This window comes from Heterodontus francisci, chromosome 32, assembly GCF_036365525.1.
Source record: "Heterodontus francisci isolate sHetFra1 chromosome 32, sHetFra1.hap1, whole genome shotgun sequence".
Taxonomy (NCBI): domain Eukaryota; kingdom Metazoa; phylum Chordata; class Chondrichthyes; order Heterodontiformes; family Heterodontidae; genus Heterodontus; species Heterodontus francisci.
In genome coordinates, this window is record NC_090402.1 from 49,502,550 (window position 1) to 49,524,334 (window position 21,785).

Here is a 21,785-nt window from a genome sequence, read left to right on the forward strand (position 1 = left end):
CCACAACCGTACGAGATATCTACGCTCATCTAATTCTGGCCTATTGAGCATCCCTGATTTTAAACGTTTCACCAATGGGCCCATGCATTCAGCTGTCAAGGCCCTAAGCTCTGGAATTCCCTCCCTAAACCTCTTTGTCTCTCTCTACATCTCTTTCCTCCTTTAAGAGGCTCCTTAAAACCTATCTCTTTGGCCAAGCTGTTGGTCTTCTGCCCTAATATCTCTTTATGGGACTCAGTGTCAAAAGTGCCTTAAGACTTTAAAGTTGCTATATAAATAAAGATTTTTGTTTGTGCTGTTGGAACCAACTCGGGAGCAAGGTATTTTAAATCCAGTATTGTGTAATGAGACAGCATTAATTAGCAATCTTATAATAAAGGATCATAATCTGATAGAATTTCATATTAAGTTTAAGAGCGATGTGTTTAAGTCTGAAACTAGGGTCTTAAATTTAAACAAAGCTAGTTACCAGGGTATGACATATGAGGCAAGTTGGTTGAGATAGACTGGGAAATCAGATTAAAAGATATGATGGTGGATAAGCAATGGAAACATGTAAAGAAATAATGCATAATTTTCAATGAATATATATAACCTTGAGGAATAAAAATTCCACTGGAAAATGGTACAACCATGGGCAATTAGAGATGCTAAGAATCGTATTAACTTAAAAGAAGAGGCTTAAAATGTTGCCAAAAAGCCTGAGGATTGGAAGGGTTTTAAAAATCACCAATGGATGACCAAGAAATTGATAAAGAGGGAATAATAGAATGAGAGTAAACTATCAAGAAATATAAAAGCAGATTGTAAGAGCTTTTACAAGTATATGAAAAGAATTGTGAAAGTTAAACATGAGTCCTTTAGAGGCAGAGACAGGGGGAAATATAATAAGGATTAAGGAAATGGCAGAGATGTTAAAAAAATATTTTGTGTCTGTCACAGCAGAAGACATGAAGAACATACTGGAAATTGTAGGGAACCATGGGGGTAATGAGACTGAGGAACTTTATCTTAAAGTAATTAACATTACTGGAGAAATGAATGGAACTAAAAGCTGACAAATCCCAAGGCCCTGATGGCCTACATGCTGGAGTTTTATAAAAGGTGGCTGCAGAGATAGTGGATGTATTGGTTTTGATCTTCCAGAATTCTCTAGATTCTAGAACAGTCTCTGTAGATTGAAAGGTACCAAATGTAACCCCGCTATACAGAAAAGGAGGGAGAGAGAAAACAGGGAATTGTCGGATAGTTAGCCTAACATCAGTAAAAGAGACAATGCTGGAATCTATTGATAAGAATATGTAACAGGACACTTGGAAAATCACAATATGATTAGGCCAAATCAACAACATTTTATGAAAGGGAGATTTATATTTGAAAAATCTATTAGAGTTTTCTTGGGGTGTAACTAACAGAGTAGATAAAGGGGAATCAGTGGATATAGTACAGTTGGATTTCCTGAAGGCATTCAATAAGATCCACACAACAGGTGTTGCACACAAATAGGGCACATGGGATTGGCTAATATATTAGCATGGATTGAGGATTGGTTAACGGACACAATACAGAGAGCAGGAATAAACGGGTCATTGTCAGGATGGCAGGATGTAACTAGTCAAGTGCCGCAAGGCCAGTACTTGGACTTCAACTATTTACAATCTACATCAATGACTTAGGTGAGAGGACTGAATGTAATGTATCTAAGTTTGCTGATGAGACAAAGCTAAGGAGGCTGCGAAGCGATATAGGCACATTAAGTGCTTGGGCAAGAAAGTGGAAGATGATGTATCATGTGTGGAATTCTGAAATTATCCACTTTGGTAGGAAGAATGGAAGAGCAGAATTTTTTTAAAGGTTAGAGACTAGTAGATGTTGGTATTCAGTGGGATTTGGGGGTCCTTGTACACAAATCACAGTAAATTAACATGCAGTTACAGCAAGCAATTAGGAAGACAAATAGTATGTTAGCTTTTATTGCGAGGCAACTGGAGTATAAGAGCAAAGAAGTTTTGTTGCAATTATGTAGGGCTTTGGTGAGAATGCATCTGGAGTATTGTGTACAGTTTTGACCTCCTTACCCAAAGAAGGATATATTTGCCTTAGAGGGAAGAAGGTTCACTAGGTTGATTACAGAAATGAAAGGGCTGTCCCATGAGGAGAAAGTCTCTGGAATTCAGAAGAATGAAAGGTGATCTTATTGAAATGTATTAAATTCATAGAGGGCTTGACAGGGTGGATGCTGAGAGGCTGTTTCCCCTGGTTCATGATTCTAGAACCAGGAGTCTTTGTGTCAGAATAAGGGGTCAGCCCATTTAGAATTGAAATGAGGAGAAATTTCTTCACTCAGGGGGTTCTGAATCTTTGGCATTCTCTATCACAGAGGGCTGAGTATATTCAAAGCTAAGAGATTTATGGTCATTAGGGGAATCAAGGGATATGGGGATAGGACTGTGGAGTTGATATAATAGTTCAAGCCATGCACTTATTGAATGGTGGAGCAGCTTGAGAGGCTGTATTGCCTACTCCTGTTCCTATTTCTTACGCTCTTAATAATATACCAGTTGGTAGCGATATATATGAGTCAGTGCCTGATTAATATAGCAGTCAGTGTCTGGTTATGTACCTGTCAGTGTCTGTATACATACCAGCAATGTGTGTATATATATCAGTCAGCATTTGTATATATACTGGTCAGTGTCCATTTATATATATGTTTATACCAGTCAGTAACTGTACAGAGACCAGCCAGTATCTGATTAACCTACCAGTCTGTGTCTGGATATGTACCTGTCAGTGTCTGTATATATACCAGTTAGTGTCAGTAAATATACCAGTCAGTGCCTGATAACCATACCAGGGAGAGAGAAAGTGAATAGTAATGTTGCTAGTGCAGAAACGGAATCAGCGAGACAGAAATAGGCACAGAGAGAATGCTTCCACCTGTGGAGAAGAGTGGGTGGCGCAGTGGTTAGCACTGCAGCCTCACAGCTCCAGCAACCCGGGTTCAATTCTGGGTACTGCCTGTGCGGAGTTTGCAAGTTCTCCCTGTGTCTGCGTGGGTTTTTGCCGGGTGCTCCAGTTTCCTCCCACAACCAAAGACTTGCAGGTTGATAGGTAAATTGGCCATTATAAATTGCCCCTAGGAAAGGTAGGTGGTAGGGGAATAGAGGGTCAGGTGGGGATATGGTAGGAATATGGGATTAGTGTAGGATTAGTATAAATGGGTGGTTGATGGTCGGCACAGACTCGGTGGGCCGAAGGGCCTGTTTCAGTGCTGTATCTCTAAACAAATAAATAAATAAAACTAGAGGGTATCAATATAAGATAGTCACCAATGAATCAAATAGGGAATTCAGAAGAAACTTCTTTACCTAGAGAGTGGTGAGAATGTGCAACTCACTAACATTTATGTTAATGATTTAGATGTTGGAATCAAAAACACAATTTCTAAATTTATGAATGGCACCAAATTAAGAGGATAGTCAATACTGAGCAGGAAAAAGAAAAGAAAGACTTGCATGGATATAGCGCCTTCCATGATCACCAGATATCTCAAAGTGCTTTACAGCCAATTAGGTATTGTTGAAGTTCAGTCACTCTTGTAATGTCGGAAATGCAGCAGCCAATTTGCGCACAGCAAGCTCCCACAAGCAGCAATGTGATAATGACCTGATTGTCTTTTTTATTATGTTGATTGAGGGATGAATATTGGTCAGGACAAAACAACAGGGCTGCAACAAATTTCAAGAAGGCATTACTAAATGTGCAGAATGGGCACATAATTAGCAAATGAATTTCAACATCGATAAGTGTGTGGTATTACATTTGGTAAGAAAAATAAGGAGGTCACATATTACTTGGAAATTAAGGGCTAATTTTATCAGCCCTCTAGGGATGGGCAGGGTGACGCTGAGGCCCATAAAATAGGCAGGGGTGGAGTGTCTGTTGCCTCCCTGCAGCATCCAATTTTGTCAGCGGTGTGGAAAGTCGAGGATGGCCTCCCCGAACAGAGGTCAATTGAGGCCCTTAAGTGTCCAATTATTGGCCACTTCAGGGCCACATTCCACTGCCGCTGGCAGTTTACGAACAGTGGCAGGGGAAGTGGTGGGGGTGGGGGGGGGGGGTGCCTCCGCCACTCACGGAGGCCGCCCAGTAACATCAGGTGGCTTCTGTGTGGACTGGCGGGGGTGGGGCCCTCTGGCATGGGCGGTCTGTGGCCCACGGAGGGCCCCCAGTGGAAAAGGCCACTCCTGCGTCTGCTCTCAACAACTCTCCGACACTCACCCATCACCAGTGCCTGCATGACTGACTCTGGTGAGCCCCCCCCCCCCACTTGCCTGCAGTCCGAGGCTCCAGTGCTACTCCTGGTCCCTGGCCTACTGCATTCCCAGCAGTGGCCACCGCTCCTGGTGGTGCTGGACAGTTAATTGCCCGTGCGCCATAAAATGCAGCCGAGGATTCCCCAAAGGGCCGAGGCAGGGTTCCCTTCGTCTTTCTGGTCTGGCGTCGGGACCCCTGCCAGCTCTATAAAATCCAGCCCTAAGAATCTAAATCAGGCAGAGGAGCAAAGAGATCCAGGAGTACAAATCCACAAATCACTAAAATTAGAGCCACAGGTTAATAACGCCATTAACAAAATCAAGCCAAGCACTAGGGTTTATTCCTAGGGGGAAGAATTGAAAAGTCGAAAAGTTATACTAAACGTGTAGCGAACCTTGGTTAGATCACCCTTAGAGAACTGTTGACAGTTCTGGTTGCGATATTATTAAAAGGAGATAGAGGAACTGGAGAGGGTGCAACAAACATTTACAAGGACGATACCAGAGATGCAAGTTTTTACCTAACAGGAAAGGATAAACAGGCTGGATAACTTTTCTCTTGAAAAGAGAAGACTGAAGGGTGACCTAATAGAAGTCTTTAAAATTATGGAAGGTTTTGATAGACTGGACCCAGGGAGTGCTTCCACTTGTGGGGAAGAGCAAAACTAGAATAAATTGTTACAAGATACTCACCAAGAAATCAAAAAGGGAATTCAGAAGAAACTTCTTTACCCAGAGAGTGGTGAGAATGTGGAACTCGCTACCATAGGGAGTGGTTGAGGCAAATAGTATAGATATATTTAAGGGGAAGCTAGATAAGCACATAGGGAGAAGGGAATAGAAATTTATGCTGATAGAATTAGATGAGGACTGTTCGGAGAAGGCTCGAATGGAGCATAAACATTGGCATTGACTGGTTGGGCAACATGGCCTGTTTCTGTGCTGTATCTTCTATGTAATACATTTGAAACATAGGTACACATGCTCACAAACACACACAGATACAGACACAGTAAATATATACACGGAGATAAATACACAGAAATGCAAAGAAGTACAGATTCTGACAAAAACACAGGCACACACATACAGATACAAATATAAGCACACAGATACACATTACAAACACAGGTATACATGTACACAGTAGCACAGAACGAGACAGATATGACTTGAGTCTAAAACTAGGGGACAGAGTCTCAAGATAAGGGGACGGCCATTTTGGACTGAGATGAGGAGAAAATTCTTCATTCGAGGTTGGAATTCTCTACCCCAGATGGGATGTGGATGCACAGTTATTGAATATATTCAAAGCTGAGATCGATAAATTTTTGGACTCTAAGGAAATCAAGGGATATAAGGATTAGGCGGAAAAGTGTTGAGGTCAAGGATTAGCCATGAATGGCAGAGCAGGTATGAGGGGCCATATGGCCTACTCCTGCTCCTATTTCTTATGTTCTCATGTAAAAATAGCCACATCCACACACATAGAGATGTACATTGACATACAGTTACATACACAGACACACACATGTATATGAATATACAAATATCCATTGTTACAACCGACTGCTCAAGTCAAAGCCCTTAATCAAAATATATGATTCAGATAGTGGTGTGAGAAACGCACTGTTGATTCAGTCCCGTCTCTCCACAGGTCGCCTAACATATCATTTTAAAGTTTCCAAATTAAAGAAAGACCAGGCCAAATTGTACCATATGCTAACCCCCGAATGAGGCTAACCAAACCAGGTGTCTTTAGATCAACAAATTAACTGTTTAATTAGAAAAACTAAATTCTTAAACACTACTAAGATATAAACAATATTTAAAATAGAAAAATTAGTGTCCTTGCATATCTACACTCCTGCCAAAGTGAAATCTTCCAATGTGGAATAGTCCAAGGTTGCTCTAAGTCCTCACAGCCGTCCGATGCAGGAAAAAAAGGTTCTTCAATGTAGAACAGTTCCTAGTCTAGTTCAGCAGTTGAATTGATGCTCTTCTTTTCCAGCGATGAATTTCAACAATTACAGTTCAGTAGTTAAAGGAATTGGTATTTGCTTTTAAGAAATTAATCTGGCTTGACATCAGAATTCTGAGAGTATAATAAATGGGGTTTAAATAAACTGAGAGAGAGCTCTCATTTCTTTCAGTATATACTGATCCAGCTGTCTGTCTACTTATGTAATTGTGTCTCAAAAGCCAGTTTTTCAGCTAGTTTCAAATGTCAGTTGGCAACAATATATCTCTCGATCCTCAGTCTCTGAGTGGCTGTATCCCAGGGCAACGAGAATGCATTCTTTGACTCAGTCTCTGGAGCTTGTTGCCTTAAAGCAATACTGCGCCTTTTCCAGCCTTCCCGGAAAAAAATACTACAGGATCATAACACCATGTACACACAAATATACAGACAGATAGATGCAAATACATAACACACATTAAAAAGAGGAAACTACACTTTAAAACATGTCACAATTTTTTTTTTAGAACTCTGCAGGTCAGTGTAAATGATAAAGATTCCAGTTCTTCCCTGGTCTTCAATAACATGTGGTACTTGCTTCTTACCTGGAGGTGTTGACAGTGCTGCTGGTGTTTTCTCTCCCGCGGGTTCAGCAGCAGCCTCTGGTTCGGCAGCAGGCTGCTCACTGGGCTTACTGTATGCAGGATCCAGTGGTAGTACATTGTTGGCAAAGGATTCTGGCTTGTTGACATTCCCACGTGGCTTATACTGAGCCACCACAAAGGCCCCTTTATCACTCACGACATATGCAATCCCCATGTCCGTGGTTTCCTTCCATATCAGCTGAGTGAAATGCTCTAATGGGAACAAGTAGAAGTAAACATTTAGTCTGTGTTTGTGTCACATGCTTTACTTCTGTGTACGTTTGTATGTATGTATATATGAGTACGAATGAATGAGGGCATATGAGTGTGTCACACATATGTGTGAAGGTATATATATATATGTGAGTCAGAGTGAGTGTATGTGTGGGTATATGTGTGAGTGTGTATGAGCAGATGTGTGAGTGTGTGTCTGAACATGTGTAAGTGTATGTGTGAGTATATGAGTGTGTTTGTGAGTATCTGAGTGTATATGTGCAAAGAAATGATAACTTGAACTGAAGACCATCACAATTACATATCTTGTATGTACAGCTTTCAGTGATGTCTCAGTAAGATCACCCCCTGCCTCCCCCATGCTCTCCACACTAGTACAAAACTCCCACTAGAACAAAAAGAACAAAGAAAATTACAGCACAGGAACAGGCCCTTCGGCCCTCCAAGCCTGCGCCAATCCAGATCCTCTCTCTAAACCTGTCGCCTATTTTCTAAGGGTCTGTATCTCTTTGCTTCCTGCCCATTCATGTATCTGTCTAGATACATCTTAAAAGACGCTATCGTGTCCGCATCTACCACCTCCGCTGGCAACGCGTTCCAGGCACCCACCACCCTCTGCGTAATGAACTTTCCACACATATCCCCCCTAAACCTTTCCCCTCTCACAGAACTCGTGACCCCTAGTAATTGAATCCCCCACTCTGGGAAAAAGCTTCTTGCTATCCACCCTGTCTATACCTCTCATGATTTTGTACACCTCAATCAGGTCCCCCCTCAACCTCCGTCTTTCTAATGAAAATAATCCTAATCTACTCAACCTCTCTTCATCGCTAGTGCCCTCCATACCAGGCAACATCCTGGTGAATCTCCTCTGCACCCTCTCCAAAGCATCTACATCCTTTTGGTAATGTGGTGACCAGAACTGCACGCAGTATTCCAAATGTGGCCGAACCAAAGTCTTATACAACTGTAACATGATCTGCCAACTCTTGTACTCAATACCCCGTCCGTTGACGGAAAGTATGCCGTATGCCTTCTTGACCACTCTATTGACCTGCGTTGCCACCTTCAGGGAACAATGGACCTGAACACCCAAATCTCTCTGTACATCAATTTTCCCCAGGACTTTTCCATTTATTGTATAGTTCACTCTTGAATTGGATCTTCCAAAATGCATCACTAACTGGGGCTCAGACCAGACTGGGTGGAATACCCACATAGATCACTGTGCCGTTGTCACTCATTCAGTCAGCCTTTCACCATTCAGCTGTGAGGATCTTGCTCTCACTTTCATTTGTTAACGTTAGTAAGAAAAAAGGTAAACGTTTACCTGTCTTATCGGAGTGACTGGGTTTTTCATAGTCATAGTACTTCATTTCAGAGTACCAGAATTCCACAGGTTCTTTGCCTAAAATGAATTGAAAATGAGGCAAAGCAAGATTATTAACTTGGAAAGGGAGTGCAGACCTAAAGACACAGTGCAGAATGAATAAGCTGATACATTAATCTAATTTTAAGGAGATTTTTAAAATTGCACTTTGGGATACAAGTCAGACAGCTTTGTGCAAAAGTAGAAAGTATGTTGTTAATTTCTTCAAAAAAACAGTGGGATAGGTATCCATGTGAGAATAAGCCTAAACAGTTCTGATGAAAGATCCTGAAATGTAAACTCTGTTTCTGGCTCAACAAATGCTGCCAAACCTGTTGAGTAGTTCCAACATTTTCTGTTTTAATGGTTACCAAAAGACACCTCTTATGACGATGTCATTGGGAGTGACTTTACTTGGCTATTCTGTTGAACTCCAGATGTCTGTTTCCTCTGTTTAGTTTTAACATCTTTTTTTAGTTCTTAAAATCATTGCACAAAGGGGAAGAATGGAACAAAACGGAAGAGACACAAACCTGATATTTCTCCCTCAGTGATGGCTGGACTAGACCAGATATTCTCACCAAAGTTCGTGGGACTTTGCGCAATGGTGCCATCCTGCGTAAGGACATTTGCCCACACCTGGCAATCCTTGCTCAGCTCTTTATTGAATGAGAGAGGTCCTACGTTGTGATGAGCCCTGTATACATTGTGAGCATCCAATGCCTCTTTCTCAAACTTAGTCAGATCTGAAAATGAAATCCCCATTGTCATCAGAACTGTGGCAAGTAGTAGGAGCTGAACATACACCCTATTACCCATTCCTATTCCATCACAGTCCCTATTGTAGTACCAGCTCATTCTATCAACCATCCTATCCACCACCTCATCCTAGCTCATTCCTCTACCTCATCCACCAATCAATCCTATCATACTCTTTCTTCTCATTCCATGGAGGAGATCACAGAGACAGGGAGGGCTAGGCCATTAAGGGATTTGAAAACAAAGCTGAGAATTTTAAAATTGAGGCATTGCTTAACCGGGAGCCAATGTAGGTCAGTGAGCACAGGGGTGAGGTTGAACGGGACTAGGTGCAAGTTAGGATACAGGAAGCAGAGTTTTGAATGATCTCAAGTTTATGGAGGGCAGAACATGGGAGGACAGCCAGGAGTGCATTGGAATAATCACATCTAGTGGTAACAAAAGCTTAGATGAGGGTTTCAGCAGCAGATCAGTTACACTCTGCAATGTCACCATACATGCCCATTCTAAAACAATTCCCTGTTTCATCACAGTACCCTGTTTGATCACTCCCCCATCCCATCACATTCCTCCATTCCATCATGCACCCCATCAGATCTCACCCTTCGGTCCCATCAAACTCCCCTGACCCATTACTCAACCCTTCCCGTCATGCTCCCTCAGCCCATCAAATCCACCTGCATATTCAGCAAAACCCATACACCCAATAGAATTCATAAAGAATCTTCACAGAGTAAGTGAAGAATGAAAGCAGGAATAAGCAAGAGAATGAGGGTGACGAACAGCAAGGTTGGGAGTGAAAATACGGGACAGTGAGCATGAGTATGAAAGTGGGAGAATGAAGATGGGAGTGAAAGTAAAGGGACAGTGATAATAAGACTGAAGGGAAATAGAGTGATGATGAATGAAAGCAAAGATGAGAATGAGAGTGGGGGCAGCACTGATGAGGAACAATTGGAGAGTGAAGATGAATGTGGGGAAGGATACCAAGAGTGAAGATGGGTGAGGATGAATTTTCTTTTATTCATTCAAGTGATGTGAGCATCACTGGCTAGGCCAGCATATATTGCCCATTCCTAATTGCCCTTGAGAAGGTGGTGGTGAGCTGCCTTCTTGAACGGCTGCAGTCCATACGGTGTAGGTCCACCCACAGTGCTATTAGGAATGGAGGTCCAGGATTTTGGTCCAGCGACAGTGAGGGAATAGCGATATAGTTACAAGTCAGGATGATGCGTGGCTTGGAGGACATCTTGCAGGTGGTGGTGTTCCCATGAGTCTACTGCCCTTGTGCTTCTAGGTGGTAGAGGGTTTGGAAGGGGCTGCTAAAGGAGGCTTGGTGAGCTGCTGCAGTGCGTCTTGTATATGGTACACACTGCTGCCACTGTGTGCCAGTGGCAGAGGGACTGAATGTTTAAGGTGGTGGATGGGGTGCCAATCAAGCGGGCTGCTTTGTCCTGATGGTGTCGAGCTTCTTGAGTGTTGTTGAAGCTGCACCCATCCAGGCGAGTGGAGAGTATTCCATCAAACTCCTGAATTGTGCCTTGTAGATGGTGGACAGGCTGTGGGAAGTCAGGCGGTGAGTTACTCACCCCAGAATTCCTAGCCTCTGACCTGCTCTTGTAGCTGCAGTGGATGATCGATTTTAGCCTCCTTCTGAGGTCCCAAGCATCACAGATGCCAGTCTTCAGCCAATTCATGATATTAAGAAACGGCTGAAGGCACTGGTTACAGCAAAGGTTATGGGCCCTGACCACATTCCGGCAGTAGTACTGAAGACTTGTGCTCCAGAACTGGTTTCACCCCTAGCCAAGCTGTTCTATTACAACTACAACACTGGGATCTACCCAACAATGTGGAAATTTGCCCAGGTATGGCCTGTCCACAAAAAGCAGGACAAATCCAATTCAGTCAATTACCGCCCCATCAGACTGCTCTTGATCATATGCAAAGTGATGGAAAGTGTCGTCGATAGTTCTATCAAGCAGCACCTACACACCAACAATCTGGTCACCAATACTCAGTTTGGGTTCTGCCAGAGCCCTAGCAAAATTGAAGTCAATGAGAATCAGGGGAAAACTCTTTGCTGGTTAGAGTCATACAAATTTTCAAATTCTCTCTGGCCACAGGAGAGGTACCAGAGGACTGGAGGACAGCAAATGTGGTACCATTATTCAAGAAGGGTAGTAGTGATAAACCAGGTAATTACAGGCCGGTGAGTCTAACATCAGTGGTTGGGAAAATATTGGAAAAAATTCTGAAGGATAGGATTAATCTCCACTTGGAGAGGCAGGGATTAATCAGGGATAGTCAGTATGGCTTTGTCACGGGGAGATCGTGTCTAACTAACTTGATTGAATTTTTCAAGAAGGTGACTGGAGGTTTCGATGAGGGTAAAGCAGTAGATATAGTATACATGGATTTCAGTAAGGCTTTTGATAAGGTCCGGCATGGGAGATTGGTTAAGAAGGTAAGAGCCCATGTGATCCAGGGCAATTTGGCAAACTGGATCCAAAATTGGCTTAGTGGCAGGAGGCAGAGGGTAATGGTCGAGGGTTGTTTTTGCGATTGGAAGCCTGTGGCCAGTGGTGTACCACAGTGATTGGTGCTGGGACCCTTCCTGTTTGTAGTGTACATTAATGATTTAGACGTGAATATAGGAAGTATGATCAGTAAGTTTGCAGCTGACACAAAAATTGGTGGTGTCGTAAATAGTGAGGAGGAAAGCCTTAGATTACAGGATGATATAGATGGGCTGGTGAAATGGGCGGAGCAGTGGCAAATGGAATTTAATCCTGAAAAGTGTGAGGTAATGCATTTTTGGGAGCACTAACAAGGCAAGGGAATACACAATGGATGGTAGGACCCTAGGAGGTACAGAAAGTCAGAAGGACCTTGGTGTACTTGTCCATAGATCTCTGAAGGCAGCAGCACAGGCAGATAAGGTGGTTAGGAAGGCATATGGGATACTTGCCTTTATTAGCCGAGGCATAGAATATAAAAGCAGGGAGGTTATGATGGAGCTATATAAAACGCTAGTTAGGCCACAGCTGGAGTACTGTGTACAGTTCTGGTCGCCACACTATAGGAAGGATGTGATTGCACTGGAGAGGGTGCAGAGGAGATTTACCAGGATGTTGCCTGAGCTGGAGCATTTCAGCTATGAAGAGAGACTGAAAAGGCTTGGGTTGTTTTCCTTAGAGCAGAGAAGGCTGAGGGGGAACATGATTGAGGTGTACAAGATTATGAGGGGCATAGATAGGGTAGATAGGAAGAAACTTTTTCCATTAGCGGAGGGGTCAATAACCAGGGGGCATAGATTTAGGGTAAGGGGCAGGAGGTTTAGGGGGGATTTTAGGAAACATTTTTTCTCCCAGAAGGTGGTTGGAATCTGGAACGCACTACCTGAAGAGGTGGTAGAGGCAGGAACCCTCACAACATTTAAGAAGTATTTAGATGAGCACTTGAAACGCCATAGCATACAAGGCTACGGGCCAAGTGCAGGAATATGGGATTAGAATAGTTGGGTACTGTATGGCTGGCACAGAAACGAAGGGCCGAAGGGCCTGTTTCTGTGCTGTATAACTCTATGACTCTATAAAAGGAAGCTGGTTTAGGTTCTTTGATGCCAACTGTCTAAGCCCCAGGACATTGCTGCAGGAGTTCCTCAGGGTAGTGTCAATGACTGTCCCTCCATCATAAGGTCAGAAGTTCGCTGATGACATTCACTATTCCTCAGATACTGAAGCAGTTGGTGTCCAGCAAGACCTGCACAACATTTAGGCTTCAGCTAATAAGTGGCAAGTAACATTCACACCACACAAAGTGCCAGGCAATGACTATCTCCAACAAGAGAGAATCCTAACCATCACCCCTTGACATTCAATGGCATTGCCATCACTGAATCACCACCATCAACATCCTGTGGGTTACCATTAACCAGAAATTGAACTGGACTAGCCATGTAAATACTGTGGCTACAAGAGCAGTTCAGAGGCTCGGAATTCTGTGGCAAGTAATTCATTTCCTGACTTCCTAAGCCTGTCCACAATCTAAAAGGCACAAGTCAGGAGTGTGATGGAATACTCTCCACTTGCCTGGAGGAGTGCAGCTTCAATAACACTCAAGAAGCTTGAAACCATCCAGGACAAAGCAGCCCGCTTGATTGGCACCCTATCCACCACCTTAAACATTCACTCCCTTCGCCACTGGCACACAGTGGCAGCAGTGTATATCGTGCACAAGATGCACTGCAGAAACTCATCAAACCTCCTTCAACAGCATGACTTCTACCACCTAGAAACACAAGGGCAGCAGATGCATTGGAACACCACCATCTGCAAGTTTCCCTCCAAGCCACACACTATCCTGACTTGGAACTATATTGCCATTCCTTCACTGTCACTTGGTGAAATCCTGGAACTCCCTTCCTAACAGCACTGTGGGTGTACCTACACCAGATGGATTGCAGCAGTTCAAGAATGCGGCTCACCACCACCTTCTCAAGGGCAATTAGGAATGGTCAACAAATGTTGGCCTTGCCAGTGATGTTCACATCCCAATGAAAGAATTAAAAAAAAAATGAATGGTCCGGTTAAGTTTCTGGTCAATGATGACTCCAGAATGTTGATGATGGGGGGATTCAACATGGGTAATGCTGTTGAATGTCAAGGTGATATGGTTAGATTCTCTCCTGTTGGAGATGGTCATTGCCTGACACTTGTGTGGTGTAAATGTTACTTGCCATTTATCAGCCCAAGCATGAATGTTCACCAGGTCTTGTTGCATGCAGGCTTGCTTCAGTATCTGAGAAGGCTCAAATAGTACTGAACAACGTGTAATCATCAGCGAACATCCCCACTTCTGACCTTATGATAGAAAGAAGGTCATTGATGAAGCAGCTGAAGATGTTTGGACCTAGGGAAACTACCCTGAGGAACTCCTGCAGCGATGTCCTGGGGCTGAGATGATTGGCTTCCAGCAACCACAACCACCTTCTTTTCTGCTAGATATGACTCCAACCAGGTATCACTCCATTCATGCAAACACAGTACAGAGATGTACAGATTCAGTTCACTGTCATGCATGAGACATACAAACTCAGATACCCACACATAAAAACATAACCAAAGTGTTTTGTGCCTCGCATGTGGGTATATGAGGCCATTCAGACCATCTTGCCTGTTCTGGCTCTTTGTAAAAGCTAGCCAATTAATCCCACTGCACTGCTCTTTTCCTATAACCCAGCAAATGTCTCTTTTTCAAGCATTTATCTAATTCCCCTTTGAAAGTTACTATTGAATCTGCTTCCACCAGCCTTTCAGGCAGTGTATTCCAGATGATAACAACTTGCTGAGTTTCTAAAAATTCTCCTCATCTCCCTATTGGTTCTCTTGTTAATTATCTTAAATCGATGTCCTCGTGTTACTGACCCTTTTGCCAGTGTAAACCGTTTCTCCCCATCTACTCTACCAAAACTCTTCAAATTCACCTGTACTCTTACACAACATTACATGTTGTTCCCATTTCTGTTCTTACCTGCTGCAGCCTCATCACTGGTCGTTTGTTGGGAACTTGTATCTTGCTTATCTTTGGAATCCAGGGAAAGTGAGTCTGGTAGCAGCACATTTGTTTGGAAGGAATGTTGGTCAACGATGTTTCCAGCTGGACTGTACTGTGCCACCACAAATATTCCCTTCTCACCCTTTGCATAAGCAATGCCCATCTCTGTGGTTCCCACCCATACCAGCTGGGTAAATTGACCTGTTGCAAATAAACAAATGTTTATAAAATCAAAATACTGCAGATGCTGGAAATCTGAAATAAAAACAAGAAGTGCTGGAAATACTCAGCAGGTCTGGCAGCATCTGTGGAGAGAGAAGCAGAGTTAACGTTTCAGGTCAGTGAGTTCTGAAGAAGGGTCACTGACCTGAAACGTTAACTCTGCTTCTCTCTCCACAGATGCTGCCAGACCTGCTGAGTATTTCCAGCATTTCTTGTTTTTATATAAATGTTTATACCTTGTTCATGTGTACGGACATTTACGGATATGCACACAAATATGCATGTACGTGTATGTGCTTTGTGATTTATATCCATGTATATCTATGCAATTATACAACATTGATGGGCAGGAAAGGAACAGCTGATCCATCAAGCCTGCCCCACACACATGATGGCTGAAGCATCATGACCGAACATTTCCTTCCACCAACCAAAACCCCCCCAGCCTTCCTCCACAGCTATTCAATCTCCTGGGTGAGGCAAATATATGTGTATGTGTTATGTCCATTTAGAGTGTGTTTACATGGATTGTGTGCATTATATGCATTTGTTTCGAGTGCACACATCATAAGAAGGCCTCAAAGAGGCTGTTATTTAGAGTTTGTCACTAAAGAATGAAGGTAGAGTGAAGGAATGTATGGGGAGACAAAAAAATCAATAAAAACAAGGCCCAACAAAGCTTATTCACTGAGGATACTGCACTCCACAAAAGTGCCAGATTCCTTTCCCACCTGCCCTCACAAATTGTGGAGAGACCATGCTCAGACAGGCATGTTCCCCCTGGCACTGCCCCATTCTGCATAGGTAGGATGAGAGAAAGGCCTTGAGTGGCATTATCATCCCTTTGGATTCACTCTCCTATCTGCCCCAATGGATTGAGAGGCCCCCTCCCTCATAAAGCAGAGATGAGGCACTACCCTTGCTACCACAGGCAAGAGAAATCCCGGCCTTTGCCTCATGCAGGTGGATTTAGGCCCCTGTGAGATACACTTCAGTTGATGGATGGTGCTCGCCTAAGGCTGACAAAGTTTCAAGTAGTCCGAAGCCTCTGCCACCAGTCTGCCCACACAACTAGATATTCCTCACCAAATCTGTGTCAGGCTATGTCACCTGATAGAGGCACCACAACCAACCCAAAAACACCTGAGGCAAAGTAGGAGCTCCTCCCACATTCCAGCTACTCCTGCCCACCAAATCCACAGCTAGGATTTTGAAACTCCAGGTATCACTACACTCCTATAGATGTTATAATAAAACAATAACTGCAGCAATGTCTAGACGATGCAAAACCCCAAACAAAGAACATCGCAGGGAAGAACTTATTTCAGTGTTGCAGTGAAACTCAAAACTGTAAGCCCGACCTTCCTTCATCACACCCAATGCAGTGTTAATGGGTTACACTATTACTGATTAAACCACTCACTTTTACACATCTCGCAGTCACAGTTATGTCAGTGACAAATCTCTGACTGCTACAAATCTTTCGGTGTTTTCTGGTGCTATCTCAATTTCTCAGTAAAAAAAAAAAATCACTTTATTACATATCTCTGTATATGTTTCAAATCTCCTATAGAGGAGCTTCCTCAGGGCATCTCAATAATTACAATAATTCAAGATAAAACTTACCCAATCATTAAGTTGGAAACAAATGTGGATTTAAGATCCATTGTGCCTGTGCCAGCTCTTTGGGAGTTATCCAATTAGTCCCACTGCCCTGTTCTTTCCCTATAGCCCTGCAAATTCTTCCATTTCAAGTGTATATCCAATTCCTTTATGAAGTTGCAACTGAATCTGCTTCCACCCTCCTTTTCAGGCAGCACATTACAAATCATAACTTGCTGTGGAAAGAAATATTCGCCTCATCTCCCTTCTGGTTCTTTTGCCAATTACTTTCAACCTGTGCCCTCTGGATATCAACCCTCCTGTCAGTTTCTCCTTCTCGCTATCAAAATCCTTCATAATTTTGAACACCTCAATTAAATCTGCCCTTAACCTTCACTGTTCTAAGGAGAACAACACCCGCTTCTCTATTCTCTCCATAGGACTTCAGTCCCTTGACCCTAGTATCCTGCTCCAACTATAACATTAGCTGAAGGTTGGCATTAATCCTATTGATGCTGTAAATGACGTTGCTGACGGACTTCTGCTGAGTGCAAGATTCACCTCCAGTGTGACACAAATTTCTCACTGTTACAAACCTCAGAATGTTACAATTTTCACACTACAAAACTCAGTATTGCAAACCTCCCATATTATGCTCTTCTTAATGTTTCAGATCTCCAGGCATCAGTCTTTCGGTTTTAAGGGGAAAAATGTTACAAATATTTCAACATTACGAAGCTCTCACTGGCAAATCTCACCACCGCAGTCACATTGCTACTCCCCAACACCAAGATTCACTATGAGAACAGGCTGGCGACAATAACCCATGCCTTTCACTTGAGATTCGGCAACTAATGAGGAGAGTGAGCTGTGAGGGCCTCAATTTTGATCTCAATTTTTCAGTCACTCTATTACATATCTCTGTGTTACAAATCTCTTACAGAGGAGCTTCTTCAGGACATTTCAATAATTACAATAATTCAATAATTGAAGAGAAAACTTACCCAATCTTTAAGTTGGAAATGTACAAACCTGAAAACACTTACCTGTCAGAGTGCTAAAACCAGGACTGTTAAAGTCATAGTCACTGATTTCATTATACCAAGCAACCACCGGATCCTTGCCTGAAATGAAACAACACATTGTCACTCTCAACTGGTGAAAGTTATGAAGAATGAACAGCAAAAAATGAAACTGACACGGCAGAATCAGCACAACATGTCCTTCATCAGTTCAAGAGCTGAATCAGCTCCTGCCAAAAAATCACAGAATTGTTAAAGCGCAGAAGGAGGCCATTCGGCCCATCGTGTCTGCACCGACTCTCCAAATGATCAATTCACTTCATGCTGTTTCCCTACCATCTCCCTGTAACCCTGCATATTCTTCCTTTTCAGAGAACAGTCTAATTCCTTTTTGAAGGCCTCTATTGAGGTATGAGGCGTGTATTTCAGTCAGGTTGCCCTGAGCTGGGACAAGAACCAAAGTCACATTTTTGCTGGATGCAACTGTTTACACCAGTAAAGATACTCTATAGGAAAGCATATTGAACAAGGCACAGAACTGGCACCAGACCAACACCACAGCTCATGGAACTGAGCTGGCATCAGACCCACACCACAGAGCATGGAACTGAGCTGGCATCAGACCCACACCACAGAGCATGGAACTGAACTGGTAGCAGACCCACACCACAGCTCATGGCACTGAGCTGGTATCAGACACACAGCACAGCTCATGGCACTGAACTGGTATCAGACCCACACCACAGGTCACAGCACTGAGCTGGTATCAGACCCACAGCACAGCTCATGGCACTGAACTGGTATCAGACCCACACCACAGGTCACGGCAGTGAGCTGGTATCAGACCCACACCACACCAAAGCTCATGGCAGTGAGCTGGTATCAGACCCACACCACACCAAAGCTCATGGCACTGAGCTGGCATCAGACCCACACCACAGAGCATGGAACTGAACTGGTAGCAGACCCACACTACAGCTCATGGCACTGAGCTGGTATCAGACACACAGCACAGCTCATGGCACTGAACTGGTATCAGACCCACACCACAGGTCACAGCACTGAGCTGGTATCAGACCCACAGCACAGCTCATGGCACTGAACTGGTATCAGACCCACACCACAGGTCACGGCAGTGAGCTGGTATCAGACCCACACCACACCAAAGCTCATGGCAGTGAGCTGGTATCAGACCCACACCACACCAAAGCTCATGGCACTGAGCTGGTATCAGACCTACACGACACCAAAGCTCCTGGCACTGAGCCAGCATCAGACCCACACCACAACTCCTGGCACTGAGCCGGCATCAGACCCACACCACAGCTCATGGCACTGAGCTGGCATCAGACCCACACCACAGAGCATGGAACTGAACTGGTAGCAGACCCACACCACAGCTCATGGCACTGAGCTGGTATCAGACCCACACCACAGCTCACAGCACTGAGCTGGTATCAGACCCACAGCACAGCTCATGGCACTGAACTGGTATCAGACCCACACCACAGGTCACGGCAGTGAGCTGGTATCAGACCCACACCACAGAGCATGGAACTGAACTGGTAGCAGACCCACACCACAGCTCACAGCACTGAGCTGGTATCAGACCCACACCACAGCTCACAGCACTGAGCTGGTATCAGACCCACAGCACAGCTCATGGCACTGATCTGGTATCAGACCCACACCACAGGTCACGGCAGTGAGCTGGTATCAGACCCACACCACACCAAAGCTCATGGCACTGAGCTGGTATCAGACCCACAAGACACCAAAGCTCCTGGCACTGAGCCAGCATCAGACCCACACCACAACTCCTGGCACTGAGCCGGCATCAGACCCACACCACAGCTCATGGCACTGAGCTGTTATAAGACCCACACCACAGCACATGGCAATGGGCTGGCATCAGATCCACACCACAGCGCATAGCACTGAGCTGGTATCAGACCCACATCACAGGTCATGGCACTGAGCTGGTATCAGACCCACACCACAGTTCATGGAACTGAGCTGGTATCAGACCCACATCACAGCTCATGGCACTGAGCTGGCATCAGACCCACACCACACCAAAGCTCATGGCACTGAGCTGGTATCAGACCCACACCACAGGTCAGCTCGGCACTGAGCCATCATCGGACCCACACCACAGCGCATGGAACTGAGCTGGTATCAGACCCACACCACACCACAGCTCATGGCACTGAGCTGGTATCAGACCCACTCCACACCAAAGCTCATGGCACTGAGCTGGTATAAGACCCACACCACATGTCAGCTCCTGGCTCTGAGCCGGCATCAGACCCACACGACACCAAAGCTCATATCACTGAGCTGGTGTCAGACCCACACCACAGCTCAGCGCATGGCACTGAGCCAGCATCAGACCCACACCACAACTCCTGGCACCGAGCCGGCATCAGACCCACACCACAGCTCATGGCACTGAGCTGGTATCAGACCCACACCACAATTCATGGCACTGAGCTTGTATCAGACTCACACCACAGTTCATGGCAAAAGCTGGTATCAGACCCACACCACAGTTCATGGCACTGAGCTGGTATCAGACCCACACCACAGCTCATGGCACTGAGCTGGTATCAGACCCACACCACAGCGCATGGCACTGAGCTGGCATCAGACCCACTCCACAGCGCATGGCACTGAGCTGGTATCAGACCCACACCACAGGTCATGGAACTGAGCTGGTATCAGACCCACACCACAGGTCATGGCACTGAGCTGGTATCAGACCCACACCACAGGTCATGGCACTGAGTTGGTATCAGACCCACACCACAGGTCAGCTCTTGGCACTGAGCCAGCATCGGACCCACACCACAGCGCATGGAACTGAGCTGGTATCAGACCCACACCACACCACAGCTCATGGCACTGAGCTGGTATCAGACCCACTCCACACCAAAGCTCATGGCACTGAGCTGGTATAAGACCCACACCACAGCTCAGCTCATTGCACTGAGCTGGTATCAGACCCACACCACAGATATTGGCACTGAGCTGGTATAAGACCCACACCACAGGTCAGCTCGTGGCTCTGAGCCGGCATCTGACCCACACCACAGCTCAGCTCATGGAATTGAGCTGGTATCAGACCCACACGACACCAAAGCTCATAGCACTGAGCTGGTGTCAGACCCACACCACAGCTCAGCTCATGGCACTGAGCTGGTATCAGACCCACACCACAGCTCAGCTCATGGCACTGAGCCAGCATCAGACCCACACCACAACTCCTGGCACCGAGCCGGCATCAGACCCACACCACAGCTCATGGCACTGAGCTGGTATCAGATCCACACCACAGCTCAGGGCACTGAGCTGGTATCAGACCCACACCACAGCTCATGGCACTGAGCTGACATCAGACCCACACCACAGTTCATGGCACTGAGCTTGTATCAGACCCACACCACAGTTCATGGCACTGAGCTGGTATCAGACCCACACCACAGTTCATGGCTCTGAGCTGGTATCAGACCCTCAACACAGCTCATGGCACTGAGCTGGTATCAGACCCACACCACAGCGCATGGCACTGAGCTGGCATCAGACCCACTCCACAGCGCATGGCACTAAGCTGGTATGAGACCCACATCACAGGTCATGGCACTGAGCTGGTATCAGACCGACACCACAGGTCATGGAACAGAGCTGGTATCAGACCCACACCACAGGTCATGGCACTGAGCTGGCATCAGACCCAAACCACAGCTCATGGAACTGAGCTGGTATCAGACCCACACCACAGTTCATGGCACTGAGCTTGTATCAGACTCACATCACAGGTCATGGCACTGAGCTGGTATCAGACCCTCAACACAGCTCATGGCACTGAGCTGGTATCAGACCCACACCACAGCGCATGGCACTGAGCTGGCATCAGACCCACTCCACAGCGCATGGCACTAAGCTGGTATGAGACCCACATCACAGGTCATGGCACTGAGCTGGTATCAGACCGACACCACAGGTCATGGAACAGAGCTGGTATCAGACCCACACCACAGGTCATGGCACTGAGCTGGCATCAGACCCAAACCACAGCTCATGGAACTGAGCTGG

The 21,785-nt window shown here is 45.1% G+C and overlaps 1 protein-coding gene across 1 annotated transcript in view; it reads right to left on the reverse strand.

The window, feature by feature from the left end:
* Positions 1-21,785, reverse strand: part of LOC137347478 (uncharacterized) — a 179,122-nt gene that overhangs the window by 20,299 nt on the left and 137,038 nt on the right. Inside the window, exons 14-18 of the mRNA XM_068011924.1 lie at positions 17,715-17,792; positions 14,821-15,045; positions 9,060-9,272; positions 8,488-8,565; positions 6,885-7,136 (exon numbers count right to left, since the gene is read on the reverse strand). Coding sequence (XP_067868025.1) covers positions 6,885-7,136; positions 8,488-8,565; positions 9,060-9,272; positions 14,821-15,045; positions 17,715-17,792 — 846 coding nt within the window. The remainder of the gene's footprint in view (positions 1-6,884; positions 7,137-8,487; positions 8,566-9,059; positions 9,273-14,820; positions 15,046-17,714; positions 17,793-21,785) is intronic.